The sequence below is a fragment of the Tyto alba genome, unplaced genomic scaffold (genome assembly GCF_018691265.1).
Source record: "Tyto alba isolate M040663 unplaced genomic scaffold, T.alba_DEE_v4.0 Super-Scaffold_13, whole genome shotgun sequence".
Lineage (NCBI taxonomy): Eukaryota > Metazoa > Chordata > Aves > Strigiformes > Tytonidae > Tyto > Tyto alba.
In genome coordinates this window covers 32,249,508-32,263,066 of record NW_024881275.1, presented here as the reverse complement: position 1 = coordinate 32,263,066, position 13,559 = coordinate 32,249,508, and the positions used below count along the sequence as shown (strand labels likewise).

At 36.9% G+C, this 13,559-nt stretch overlaps 1 protein-coding gene across 3 annotated transcripts in view; it reads left to right on the top strand.

Annotated features, from left to right (window-relative positions):
• The window catches only part of PRUNE2 (prune homolog 2 with BCH domain), a 143,545-nt gene extending 133,322 nt beyond the window's left edge, over window positions 1-10,223 (top strand). The window contains exons 17-21 of one of the 3 annotated variants that reach the window (XM_032981885.2): window positions 798-896; window positions 2,977-3,012; window positions 3,529-3,567; window positions 5,075-5,122; window positions 7,285-10,223. In XM_032981885.2, coding sequence (XP_032837776.1) covers window positions 798-896; window positions 2,977-3,012; window positions 3,529-3,567; window positions 5,075-5,122; window positions 7,285-7,306 — 244 coding nt within the window. In that variant the 3' untranslated portion in view covers window positions 7,307-10,223. The remainder of the gene's footprint in view (window positions 1-797; window positions 897-2,976; window positions 3,013-3,528; window positions 3,568-5,074; window positions 5,123-7,284) is intronic. The other 2 variants (XM_042787997.1, XM_032981884.2) reach the window with 2 other exon arrangements.
• The last annotated feature ends 3,336 nt before the right edge of the window (window positions 10,224-13,559 follow it).

Here is a 13,559-nt window from a genome sequence, read left to right as displayed (position 1 = left end):
TGTGCATTCATCACTGTTACTGATGTTAAAAAGCTATCTAAATACAACCAGAGCTAAATTTAGAAAATTGCTTTATGAGCCAACTGAGAAATACAGATTTTTCATAAACTGATACATATCAAATAATTCATGTTAGGCAAGTGAATAGCCTTATTTTTTAAGTGTGTTTACTGAACAATTTAGCCTTTTTCTGAGTGATCATTTCTCAAACACAATAAATGATCACACAACACAGCTGAAATAAACAAGGGAAGTATTTGCTCCTAAGAAGGCCCGTCAGTAAGAATAGACATGCATATACACAGTCAGATTTGTACTCATCGAAGCAAATTAGGAACTTCAGTTTTATTATATTTGATTGATAATCAGTGTCAAATATAAATCCTAATTCATCACAATCACTTGATGTTCATTTATCATGACCACATTAAGTGAATGCTTCCCATCTCTTTTGACATGTAAGTACACTGTTGAGGATTTGATTATTTTCAGAATTTTAATACATTTCCTTCTAACTGTAAAACTAATTACCTAGTATGTAGGCATTACAATTGATAATGCTGTCCTAAATACTGTGATTCAGCCTAAGCAAGGAACAGCAAAAGGTCTAGACTTGATTTCAGCCTCACTAGAACTCAGGTATGCTCATGACCAACTGAACTCTGTAACTGAAATATGAATAATAAAATGCTTAATTGTTTAATATGTTAAGGGTATGCCTTCTCTTTTTTTTTTTTTTATTATAGCATAAAAGATTTGGGAGGAAAGTCAATTAATATGTTGCTTTTGTGTTTCAGCTCTAAGTTCAGCAGTAAGATACAGTATGTCAACACATTGGCAGAGCTTCGTGAGATGATTCCAATGGAATACATGCACATACCAGACAGTATTGTCAAGTAAGTGATGTATAGTAAGCGTGTACTTTTTCTAATGGCAACTATTTCCACAAACTAATAATAGTGTTTCAGAGTCTGTAAGAAAAACAGAAAGCCCTTTCCTGCCATTGTTACAAATACTTATGTGTTGTTCCACAAAATTTCCACTGTCAAACTCAGAAGCAGGAAAACATTGTAACGGAAACACAAAACGCAATAAGTATATACTCCTAGGGGAATCAACATTTATAGGAAGAGGAAAGTTTTGTACTGGTCCAAATGATACTTCTGGTAAAATGAAGAAAAACTTTCAGGCTGAGAGTCTCTTCATCAACTCTGTGACTATATAATCAAAATTGGAATAGACTATTCACAAATTAAAACCCAGAAAGATAATAGGAAAAAAGTTTAACCCTTCCAGAGGTATCACCTATGCTATATTTTTTCATAACTGTTACCACTATTTAAGTAAAAGTGGTTTTAAGTTTTAGTCAAATAGAGCTTTGCACTGAAACAGTAATTCAAAGATGGTCTGTTCAGTAGAAAACCACTGAAAGTCCATATGTTCATCATTCCTTCTCTTGTTGTTTTTCATGGTTTAACCCAGAGGCACTGAAAGACAGTTCTTGCTTCTTATGTGTAAAGTTTTTTTTTAAAAAGCAGGTATTTCTAAAGGAAAGGTATCAATTAAAAACTTGTAGGAAGTTAATTTGAAGTGCTCACCTCAACTGGCTTTATTTCAGACCTGAAAACAACAAACTGAAATAGTATGCCAACACTGAAAACCTTGGAAATCAATCATGGTTTTCATGTGGGTCATTATTAAAAACATATGCTGTTCAGGAATGTTTTTTTTTTATTATTCTTTTTATCGAATGTGCTAGGTTTTGATCAGGCAAACATTCTGTTCTAGAAAACATTTTGGTGAGTAAATACACAAGTATGATTGTCTTTTCCTTATGGTTTGTCAGTGACTAGGTATGAAGAACATTTCTTTTGCGCCTGCTATAGATCTCTTCAACCCAGTCAGGAGTTTTCACACGCGCCTCACAGTAGTTGTGAAAGCAGCATAATTTCTTTCATCAGGCTGGTGGTTGCTCTGATACTTGTGTAATTCCAGGGAGCAAGTGGGAAGCTCAGTTCTTGCAGTGTCACTTGCAAAAATAGTAAATTATAGTCATGACATTAGGGATCATAGGGACTTGCACTCAAATTTATTTGCTGTTGTAACTTCTTTAGAGGTGGAGTGATGCTAAGAATGTGGTGCACAGAGGTTGTTGGTCACCTGATAAAGAGATGTCCAGAATGTTTTAATGTCCCCAAAATTTTTTCAACCTATCTCCCTTTCTCCTTCCCTCCCTTCCTCTTTTGATTCTGTAAACATTCTAATTACTCGTAATTCAGTATGATACAGACCTTAACCTAATACTTCAGTGTGTTTCTCTCTCTGCTTCCTTGATGTGGTTTACTGTTTCACTGTCTGTAGCAGTACACAGATCTGTTACACATATCTTTTCTTCCCTGTAGACTGAAAATTGTTCGGAAAGTCCAATTCACCTCTCAGACCAAAGGTGAAATGATCACAGCACCAGTACCAAAGAAACTTTAGGACTTAGAGCTTAAGATATGCTAGAAAACTGCCTACTTCATGTCATCAGTAGCCAGATGAAAGATCCTGATTTTGCTGAAGAAAAAAATAGAAAGGTGACAAGTGTGCCCATTGGTGGCAGGCATTTTCAAGATGTTGTGATAGAAGGATTTAGTGGGTGTGTGCATTCAGGGCACCGAGTGGTTTTTCCTGTGCCACAGAGAGAAGAGCAGTGTTCAGCTGACAGCTTCCATTAAGCTGCAAATAGAGAAAGATTCCTGTAGCAAAATAAAATAAAATTAACTTTCAGATTCATAATTGCTCCACTGGCAAGAACAGAAATACCACCTATGGTCATGAGGAATCCCATCTGTAGAAAGTACATAAGGTTATGCCAGGATTTGGGTTGTGTGATTGGTTGGTAGTTTTTACTGAAGTGGGATACAGTGTGCCTGTTGTATCATATGAACTTGTACATCTTTTCTCTTCCTTCACCTACTCTTATCTTGTAAGGTATGATGAAGAGAAGTGTATTAAGAGAAGAATGAGGTAAAACTTGCTTTCTAGCCCATGCTGCTGCTCATAATGGAGTGAATCTCTGTGACAGCCTTTCACCTGCAGCTGACCTCAACAGCTGAATGAGAGAGGACTTGCAATGATGGGGAATCTTACTTTCCCCTTCAAGCTGTTGAGATCAGCCTCCCTTGCAAATAAAACTTACTGAACTGGAAATGTCCTTGGCTTGGCCCAGGCTGCAGCTAGTTCAATATTATCTAATAGAGCAACTGAATGCTTCCAGCTCTGTCCACTGGGCATGCCTCAGATCCCTGCTGCTTTTATGTTTCTGCCTCCAAAAGAGCTAAGTAAGGAGTCACAAATTAAAGGTGGGTTGAGCACAGGGATAAATAGTAACATACTGAAGAGGTTTAGGGTCAGTGCATAAGTCCGGTTGCCCATTTTAGAAGCATGTACTGTATTTGTTCTTTGCTCTGCTATTGCTCTGCTTCTCTCTTATGCTCTGCTTGCTTCTTTGTTTCTTTGTATCAATAACTTTTACTCATGCAGACTGGATGAAGAACTGAGGGAAGCTTCAGAAACAGCTAAGTAAGATAGCTTTCAGCTGGATGCTGACATTATATTTACTTGTCTCGCAGGAATAGATTGAATGCAATAGTACGTTATGTGTTTGGTATAGCAATCAGCTCATAGTTTCAATTACTGTTTAAGTTGCCACATTTGTGAATTGACTTTCCCTCTCACTGTAAGCAGCCTGCTTTTGTACTGTTGCGTCTCAGTAAGGAATAATCATACCCTTACACTGTAAAAAACATTTTTGCTATTCTTTGATGATTGTTTCTTTAGTAATGGAGAGGACTGAAATCACTTTTTTACTCCATTAAAATGATTCTTTAAAGATTTTCTACCCTTCACCCATAATGTCAGTTGATTTGTAAAGTTTTTAGGAAGTAGTTATTTTAAAACTTTTTACAATTTACTAAGTTAGGGATAGCTATTGTACCTCATTATCAGTTAAGGTAGGTCTTTCCAGTGTTGGCTGGATAGGCCAGTGGATTAATACTTGATAATGCTGTATTGTCTATGGTCACTTAATAAATCAGTTTCAGCAGATGATCATATACTTTAAGCTCGTAACTCTCTGTGCTTTGACTTAAACATACTGAGGCTATACAGTGTCAAGTACTGTAGAAATCCTTAACTGGAAGGACACAATCCTTGCCTCACTGAGCAGAGCCTACCAAGTGCCCAGTGCACTTTCTTCATCTGTGTATTGTACACAAGATTCCAAAGACAGGACCTGAGTCTGTCTGGTGTAGTATGACATTTTCCCTGTGTTTTCTGTAACCAAAGATTTAGAGTTTTTGAAGTTTCCTTTCTGTCTCCTTCCTTTAGCTTGTCAACTTCAAAATTTTCATCTTACCGCTTCTTCTTTGTTGTATTTTTTGTAAAGTTGCTTCTTTTGCGGTACATATTTTCTTCTGGTTCTCCTGAGATTAGTTTTTAAAACAACCACAGAGAAATACCCAAAACACTGGCTACTGCCTTTTGATTCCAGCAGTTAGACTGCCTCAGAAGCAGTAAATTCACAGACATAGTTATCTGATGCAGCTTGAACATTTTGTTAAACAAAAGAGGCCCACCCAACCTTGAAATGCAACTTCCTTCTATTCAAACATTTTTAAACACATTGTAGTGGATGGCAATGAAAACTTTGTGGAAGAAAGCCTCTTTCTTTTTACTCCTTTCATTTAAAAGAGTGCAGGCTGCAGCATAGCAAGTGAAAGGGGAACTAAATATTCATATGAGGCATCACTGGTTATTGTTATTGTTGGATGTATGAAGTCACTGTAGTGCATTTCCCTTCCACAACTTAAAGAAATAGATTAAAAATTTATTACTCAAACTAATTCGTGTTGCAGGCACTAAGATCGCTGCATTCCTACCAATAACATGTGTGTGTTTGTGCTGTCAAAAATACTCACTACAGTTAGTTATTACATCCCTTAAATTTGATGTCATATTTAAAAAGAGAGAAATAAAGAAATAAACATAGAAGAAATGTTTACTACGACCTCTTTTTCCTTGTACCCAGAACTAGCTGCCTCTCAAATGATCCAGAAATGACTTCAGTGGAGCAGGAGTAAGAATTTATGCCTAATACTGTCACTACATTTTAAAGTTATTTTGCAACCATGCTGCTGGGAACTGAGGCTGGGTAGACTCCATAAAGCTTTTTGGAGACCAGAATGCTTTTGTACTTATTTTCAGGAACTTGACCCAACATATGCAAGCAGAAAAAGCACTAAAGTTTGGATTTATTATAATTGCATTGCACATGTGTTTAAAGTGTCCGCAACCATTTCCAAGCAGAGACAGATAAAATTCTTAGCCTGAGGTTATTCAGGTCAAGTTATGTGAAAAATAGATAGAAGAAGTGCAACATGATCGGAATGAAGATGGTCCTATGCGTTATCCTCAATTAGAAGTGGTAAACTTGCCATCCTCAGTCAGAGATTAAAAAGTCTTATATTTTACTTTGGTTTCTGGGTCTTGATATCTTCCTTCTCTTTGCTTTTTGTGCTTCTCAGCTTCTTTCATAGTTATTTCACTGATTAAGTCTCCAGTATCGTTATGTCTCTTCCTTTCAAAGCTGGACCGGTTCCCTTGGAAATGGGAGTGTCAGTCCTCTGGCATGCTGTTCCTCCGTCTGATGCCATAACTGAAGCATGGGAATGGAAAACCCTGCTCTGCTCTCACTGGGCACCAGTGAGTGTGTCTGTAGCTGTGCTGTGCACACAAGCACTGAGTTCGTTGCTGGAATAGCATGTCAGGAGGACTAGCCATTGCAGCAGTGTCTGTATTCCTGGCCAGGGTGTACAGGGGAGGAGGAGTGATTGGGGACTTTGCTGTCCCTACCCATCTGACTGGTATGTAGAAATACACTCGTGTCTCACACTGGAATATTGTTCAGGAAGTAGCATACAGTAAAGGTGACTCCTCAGTAAAAGATTCCATCAGTAACATGCGTGTTAATAAACAGGCAAATAATTACAAGTAGATGTAGTGAACAGATGCATAAATAAAACGGAGTTTTTATTTTTAAAAATAAAATTGTACTCTAGTAAACTATCACAGTATCATACCTGGTACAGAGGTGAGAACCATAAGCTAAATTCCTGATTCCTAGAGCAGTTGACATAAAATCTCTTGAGCATCTTTTTTTTTTTTTTTTCTCAGATACTGTTTATTCTATAATGAGTCAATATGAGAACTGTTTTTTTAAAGTATGAGAAAAGAAAATAAATAACATGTTAAAGGCTATTTATTTATGATTTTGGTCTTTTTGTGGCTTGAACACTTTTACTGTTTTTCTCAAAAGAGAAGCTGGGCAGCAAAAAGAGCATGAGAAGAGCATTTATATTTAGCTTAAATAAATATACTTAAGACCAAATTAAGGCTAATTCGTGCTGTTCATTTTCTCTACAAAATCTATCTTCAGAAGTCACAGTAATTTTCCTGTGGTCATATCAGTCATTTCTGATGTTGTTTCTTCAGGAAATAGGATTTCCCATGTAAATGCCTCCACAATTATAACAGCAGTTTCACACAGACTTTTCTTCTGTATGCTTTCTGCTGAAACCTCTCTGGAGTCTGCCCCGCTCTTGGTTCACTTTTGTTTTTTTTTTCATATCTATTCCAAAGGCTTTTGTCTATCATCATGCTCTTTTGTGTTCTGTATTGTTCAACTTCTTGCACTTCCCCATGACTTTAAAAAAAAATCATGATAAAATAATTCACAGTGAAAGAACTCTGTGTTCTGAAACAGTTCGTAAATACTGAGGGTGCTTTATACAGTTATGTATTCTGAGAAGAAAGTTTTATTTTGATGCAATGTTTATGATGGCATCTTCTTATTCTAAAGAATGCTTCTAAAGTATTTGATGACATGTTCTTTGCACTAAATGGCAAAACTGTACTCCTAGAAGCATTTTTAAGGGCACTCACACTGTAGTGTCATTCCACCAGTGGATCTTCCCACATCTGGTGTCTACTTCAGACAGGAATATAGTTACTAATTTCAATAAAACAGAAACAGAACTTGTTAAGGTGTGTATTTTCCATATATAGTAGATAGGATGTGTGGAAATTATTTAACACCAGTGCATTTATGTAAATGAGAGATGAAGATGCTCAACACTTTGTGGGAGTTCAGGACTGGGGAAATGACTAGCCACGTGTTTCATAGCACTGATTTCTTTTTTGTTGTTCTTTTGTGTTTGCTTTTTTGTCTTTAATATATAGCATTGACATGACCCTGAAATAAAAAGCATCGTTGCCAGACATATGAAGAAGAGGGTTCGCTTGGATTTTCATCACCCAGACACCCATGACCATGGTGTACAATACTCAATTTGGGTTAATTTTGTTTGGTTTATGATTTTTCCATGTCATTCAGCAATTCAAGAAGACCAAAAGGGCCAATCCTGTTGCTATGGAAACAGCAGAATTTTGGGCCTGGTTATTTGTGCTGTTTTCAGAAATAGAGTTTTCATTAGGAAAGCTGTATCATCTAGCATTGGTTTCTCTGTGTGTGTTCAATTTCTGTTTAAAAGTATACCATTTTAACAACAGTGTGCCTCATACACAAGTCAATGAGGATGTGGATTTTTTGTTTCGTTTTTGTCTTCAGTATATTAATGTTTATGCATAGCTGAACAGAGTAGTTGTTCCTACAATAAATGCTAGCTTGATTGTGTCACAGAACAACAGCAACTTTGTTGTTTGAAAATAATTCTAGAAGTCATGCAGGACTTTCTTGAATTTGACTGTTTCTTGCTGTCTGAAAAGTATTTCCATGTTCATTTAACCCTAATGACTTTTTTATTCGGTCACAGAAAAGATTAATATACTAAAAAACCCAATAATTAGTCATAAACAGACTTCCCAGAGGACAAATGAGTAACTGAAATTAATTTATTTTAATAATTTAGTTTAGTATCTTTACTTTAGGGATAGTTTTTATAGAAACAGCTAATCCTATAAATGACTGTCATATATTCTAAAAGCCTTGGAGCATTAATTTGTTGTTGTTTTCTAAATCTGTTTTTCCAGTACTTTTTTTTTTAAGTTATGAGTCTTCAAATGCCATCCTAATTCCAATTGTAAAGGCTATTAATGCTGTGAATGTGAAACAAATATGTAGTATTTTCTACCAAAACTGAGGGTTAAATGTATAAATCTACAGTTGGGAGTTACACTCATTTGTTAGGAATAGACATCAAAATATTATCCAAAGTGTATCTAATATAAAAAAACCACAGGTATTGCAATGTAGCTTACTGTCTGTGTCATAGAACACAGCAGTAAAAATATGAAAAGGAAAAAAAACCTAAGCATTTCTTGTTTGCTGCTCTCCTGTGTACTGACAAAAAAGACACTGCAGTAAGTCCTCATATTCACTGAAAAATAAATGCAGAGTCTCAGACCATTCTTTTGTAAGAGAGTACAAATTAATTGTCAAGTGAATTCCACTCATCTGCTTTAAAAAGACAAGACAAGAACATGACTAACACTTTCTCTTCCCCTAATGAACACACACATGTACTTCTCAAACCTGCTGACCTACCTGCCTTTTGGAATGTCCTAGCTGAAGTATAGTGTTATGCACTCTCTGAAATACTATTCTTATCTTTACGAGATTCTCATGTGCCCTAGAATTACATTTGTGGATTCTCTACCTTGTCTGTAAATATGTCCTTAGACATAACAACTCAAAGATAATTTATACACTTCTTTTTACGTGTGTCCTGCTTCCAGTCCAGAATTAACAATAAAAGAGAAGGCAAGCAGTTTTCATGGGGAGTAAAGTTTAAGCAAAAGGCAGGACAGCATAAGCCTTGATTTTTCAGTAAGATCTAAACTGAGAGTGAAAATTCTATTTTGTCCTTCATTTAAAAGATTGATATTTTTGTTCCGTGGTTTGCACATTTCCATCTCTGTCAATTTGTATCTTGTACTTGCAAGGCAGTCTGCAGTCAAGGAAGCAAGCATTCATCATCGTGTGCACAGTTGTTCTGCAACTGTAATGAAGATTGACGAAATTGTCAGAAAGGCGAGAACTTGCCAAGTGCTTCCTTATCTGCCAGCATCAAAACTGAAATAACTGAACCTCTGCAGTCCTTGCTCTGTACTGACAGGTGGTGCATTGTATCCCTGTCATACTAGCTAGCCTGCTGTATTGCATCTTTCTGTTAGTTCCTGTTAATTCTCACAGAGGAAGGGCCTAATCCTGCTGACCATTGTTGCTGCTCTATAATCTTGCCCTAAATTAGGATCTGGTAGTTTCCATCTTTTCTCAGATATTTGAATCTTGGCTTGTGTCTGCCTTATAAAAGTGCTGTCACTTAGAATATTGGGGATAATGTTTTATGTACAGATTAATATTTGTATTAACTTCCAAATGCTAATTAAGCTTCACCTAGATCTAAACTATTAAAAGCATTTAGTAGCATGAAGTCACATGTTCTGTAGACCTGTAGTTTAAGCCACCTAGAATGAGCCAGATGACTTGTTTTATGTTATAGGTGAGAGAAGTGTTTGCTAAAAGAGAAGTTCACCACAAAGCAGAGGTTCAGTACAAGTCTTTACGTACTGTCTGAGACCTAAGTGGGATGTAAGAGATTTGTGGTCTTACTGGTAGATGTCAGCTCAGAGGTGAGTTTAATTCTAAAGGCTTTGTATGAAATTACTAAACAGCAAAGCTGTACATGAATTAATATGATTAATGTGGGTGGACTAATAGCATCAGGCTGAGATGGAAGGAATTTGTTTAAGCTAAATGTCACATTAAAACAAAATGGGGCATCAATGTGATGGTACAAAAATGATTGCAAGATCATGGTGTGGTTATCTTTGCTTATTCATATATTTTGAAAAGTTTTTTAATGTTATGGCAAATCTATATTATACTAACAATAATGTATCAATATTAATAAATCAGTAGTTTGTTGAAAGAGAATATAGTACGTATAATTGCACAGATATAGCCTTTTATATACAGATTTTTTCTACTATGTATCAGAGTGCTCAGATCAAATATAAATTAATAGTTGCATTTTTTTGTTGTTGTTAAAAGACCTATGCTGACTTAAATTATAGATTAAGCAATACAAGGATATCTAATATCATTGTATGCATATATATACATATGAATCAGAAATAAAGAACATAAAGAACTGCAACCCGCCACTGGAAGTCTTTCCTTTCAGCTCCAAGTTTTTTTTCTTTGTTCCCTGGGTGCATGGAAACACTTTGACCATTTCAAATCACAGTTCTTTGCATAGTTATAAATAGTTTTTCTTTCCATTCCCTACCTGACCTTCCAAAAATTGAAACTCAGTCAGTTCTGTGTCTCACGATGTTTTCCACCACCACATATTCAAATCCTTGCTTTGCTGATACTAGCAATATTGTTCCCGAAGGAAGGCAGGAGGAGCTCTTCAAATTGCTCTCTAATTTGTGTCTATGCTGTTATGTAAAATCAAATGCATAGAGAATCTCACTCCATCTCATGTGGTAGGCAGAAAACAGAAGCTGTGGGACAGAAACAGATTGACTGTTTCTGACAGAACTGACAGAACCACCCTGAGCAGTTTAACAGCCTTACAGACTGCAGTGAAGGAAGGAATTGGGCTGGTGAATGTTCAGTTCTCTCACCTACCTGGTACCACGTCCCCACTCCTGTCCCAGTCTATGTCTATGTCAAACGGGTCAATTTATACTGCCACCACTTTAAGTAAACCCGGCTGACTTTTGGACAGCTAACCTGGAGCACTGGCCAGTGAGGCACCAAATATGAGCTAAAAGGGGATAACCTATGGCTTCTTAATTGCCATCCACCTGCAAGCAACATTATGAATGCTCCTAGACCTTTCCAGTGCAAAGTCAAAGAAGCTGGATTAAACTAACCTTTCATGCTTGTTGGAAAAAGTCTCCTTGACTTTTGATAGGTTTGAAGATTTATCAGGTCTTAAGAGTTGGTAATTTAGGGCTTAAACTGAGCCTCAGAAGCAGACTTAATTATGACCATGTCATACCAAAGAAGTGCTGCTAGATTTCAGGAATCTTAAATTATATATTGGTTTTGATTATCTTTCTCCAGCTCCTTCCAATATAATTTAATTATAGTTTAAATATTTTGTTGGCAGTTGATCTCTGGTGTGCAATAATATGGGATCATTTGTACCCTAAATCTCAGGGGTTGGAATGACTACCCTTACATCCAGCTATAATGCTTAGCTGGGAGAGCTGTGGGTCATCCTAGTGCCATCAGTACTTGTAATGAGAGCTCAGATATTTTTTCTTCCTTGCATTCTATGTGGCTCACCACCTGGCAATTTATGCCTTCCAGTAATTTGACTAATGTTTTCAGAGTGCTGATTAATGACTTTTATAGCTGGGAAAACTGGTGGAACAGACAGAGCTATTTATACAAGGAAAAGATGAAAATGCAGGTAAGTAGTAACACAGAAGCCTTATTTTCAAAAAAGAAAATACTGGCATATTGACTATTGACATCTTCCTGTTCTCTGATAGTCTCTAAGTAGTCCACGTTGTGAACATTTGGGACATCTTAACATTATTCTCAAGAAAAAAGGTGTAGAAAGGTGTAAAAGTACTTAACTGTATGTTCTGCTCATTTGCTGTTTCTTCAGCAGTAGAAAAAGAAGGTATTTTCTCATAGATTTTCAGTGGAGGGCTGTCATGAAATAAGTTTTCAGCACAGTTCAGTGGCGTAAAAAAATGTATATCAGCTGAAAGGGAAATCCATTGCCATGCAGTAAGTTAACATTATCACTCATTTCCTGACTGTGCTAATTTTCTGCCTCCCTGCATCTTCAAGATTTATGTTCCTGTTAGCTCAGCCTTCAGAGCTAAAGCAGCAATTGGTGACCTGGATTGTTTTCTGTGTGGGAGAACTAGTTTAACAAGCTGTATACAAGAGATTATGAAAGGAGACCATATTTACTTAAAAAATCTCAAAGTAAGTTGATCTTGCCTGCTCACACTCCTCCTCTCATAGGCTTCATTCAGTCACACTGTCACACCCACATGTTCAAAAGCACCAGGGCATGTGTTCCCAGGGTGGCCTGACCATGAACAGTTCTTGGCAGCACAGAGGACAAGAGCTGCTGGCCTCCAAATCCTCATCATGTTTCTTGTCTTTTTTTACTACAGAGAGCAAACTAGTTTTTGGGTGTGGGGATTTCGAGCCTTTCATACGATTTAGGAGTGAGTAGCTATTATTGGGTGGTCCTTTGCTTTAAAGTCATGCTTCCTTCAGGCTGATAAACCTGAGGCCACTTTTTTTGCTTTGTTTGAAGCATGTGTTTGTTCTTTGGGTGAGTTACCACATAAATTAACCTATGTGTCACATACTGTAACCTTTCGCCACCCTGCTGGTGTTAGGTGGCAGGGTCTTCCACGGACAACCTCTGGTCTTCCCAGAGTGCAGGTCTTGTGGTTCTGGCATAAAAGAACAGATTTCCTTGATTTTATTGCTGGGATCAGAGGATCCAGTGTGTCCTGGAAACCTTTGCTAGCGGTTCCTGCTGTTCTATTAAAACTTCTCCTGTGTTTCCCACTGCCTTCACACACATGCACGTTTCCTTTTGTACAGCATTTGTACAGATCTCATTTGTTCTGTTATAAATTTCTACAGCTTTGCAGGACAAAGAACCGCAATTATCCTGTAGTTGGTAGGTCAGGAAACTGTTGTTGGGACTCATGCCCTGTGCATTAGAATAACTACAGAAAAAATAAAGGAAATCTGGTTTTCTTAATGAAGGAAAGTATTAAAGAATCTTCAAGTGTAAGTACAAATACAGAGTTGGGAAGAAGTCCCATATTGTTATGAGTCCCATGGTAGTTTGGAAGTTATTGGATTAAATTAAAATCTCATTTTTTAAATTAATTTGAAAAGTTAGAAAAAAATAAAAAGTTAGTTGGTTTGGAAGGGACCTTTAAAGATCATCTAGCCCAACCCTCTCTCTAGTCCTCTTGAGTGATCAGACATTTAAGATGTGAAATGTAAGTGCTTCTTAAAAATGCAAATAGAAGTCTTCCTTACGATTTTCTCTGAAATAAGTGTGTGATGAATGGGTTGTTATAGATTCACCTGCTTTTGGTGTGTCTCTCTTGCCTTCTGCAGCCTTTGGGCTGGTAAAATTGTACCTTCTAAAATTTAAACTTACTGTTGAAGGCTTGTGACAGTGCTGGTAATGTATTTTGTTAGAAATGCAAAATCTACAAACACAGATTTTCAGGTTTGTGGTATAATCTTTTGTAATTTTTGACTGTTAAAAGTACACATCAATTTTCTACTGGTGCCACTAGTGGGAATAAGACAGGTCTCAGACTGTGTTAGCTGTGCAGCTATGTATAGTTATTTGTACAGACAAGAAGGGTGTCCCTGTATTACCTGGCAAAGATAAAGGCAACTGAATAAGCTTCAGGAAATTAGCTATTCTACCCCTCATTCACTGTCCCTTTCCTCCAGACACAAAACCCCTCTGGAA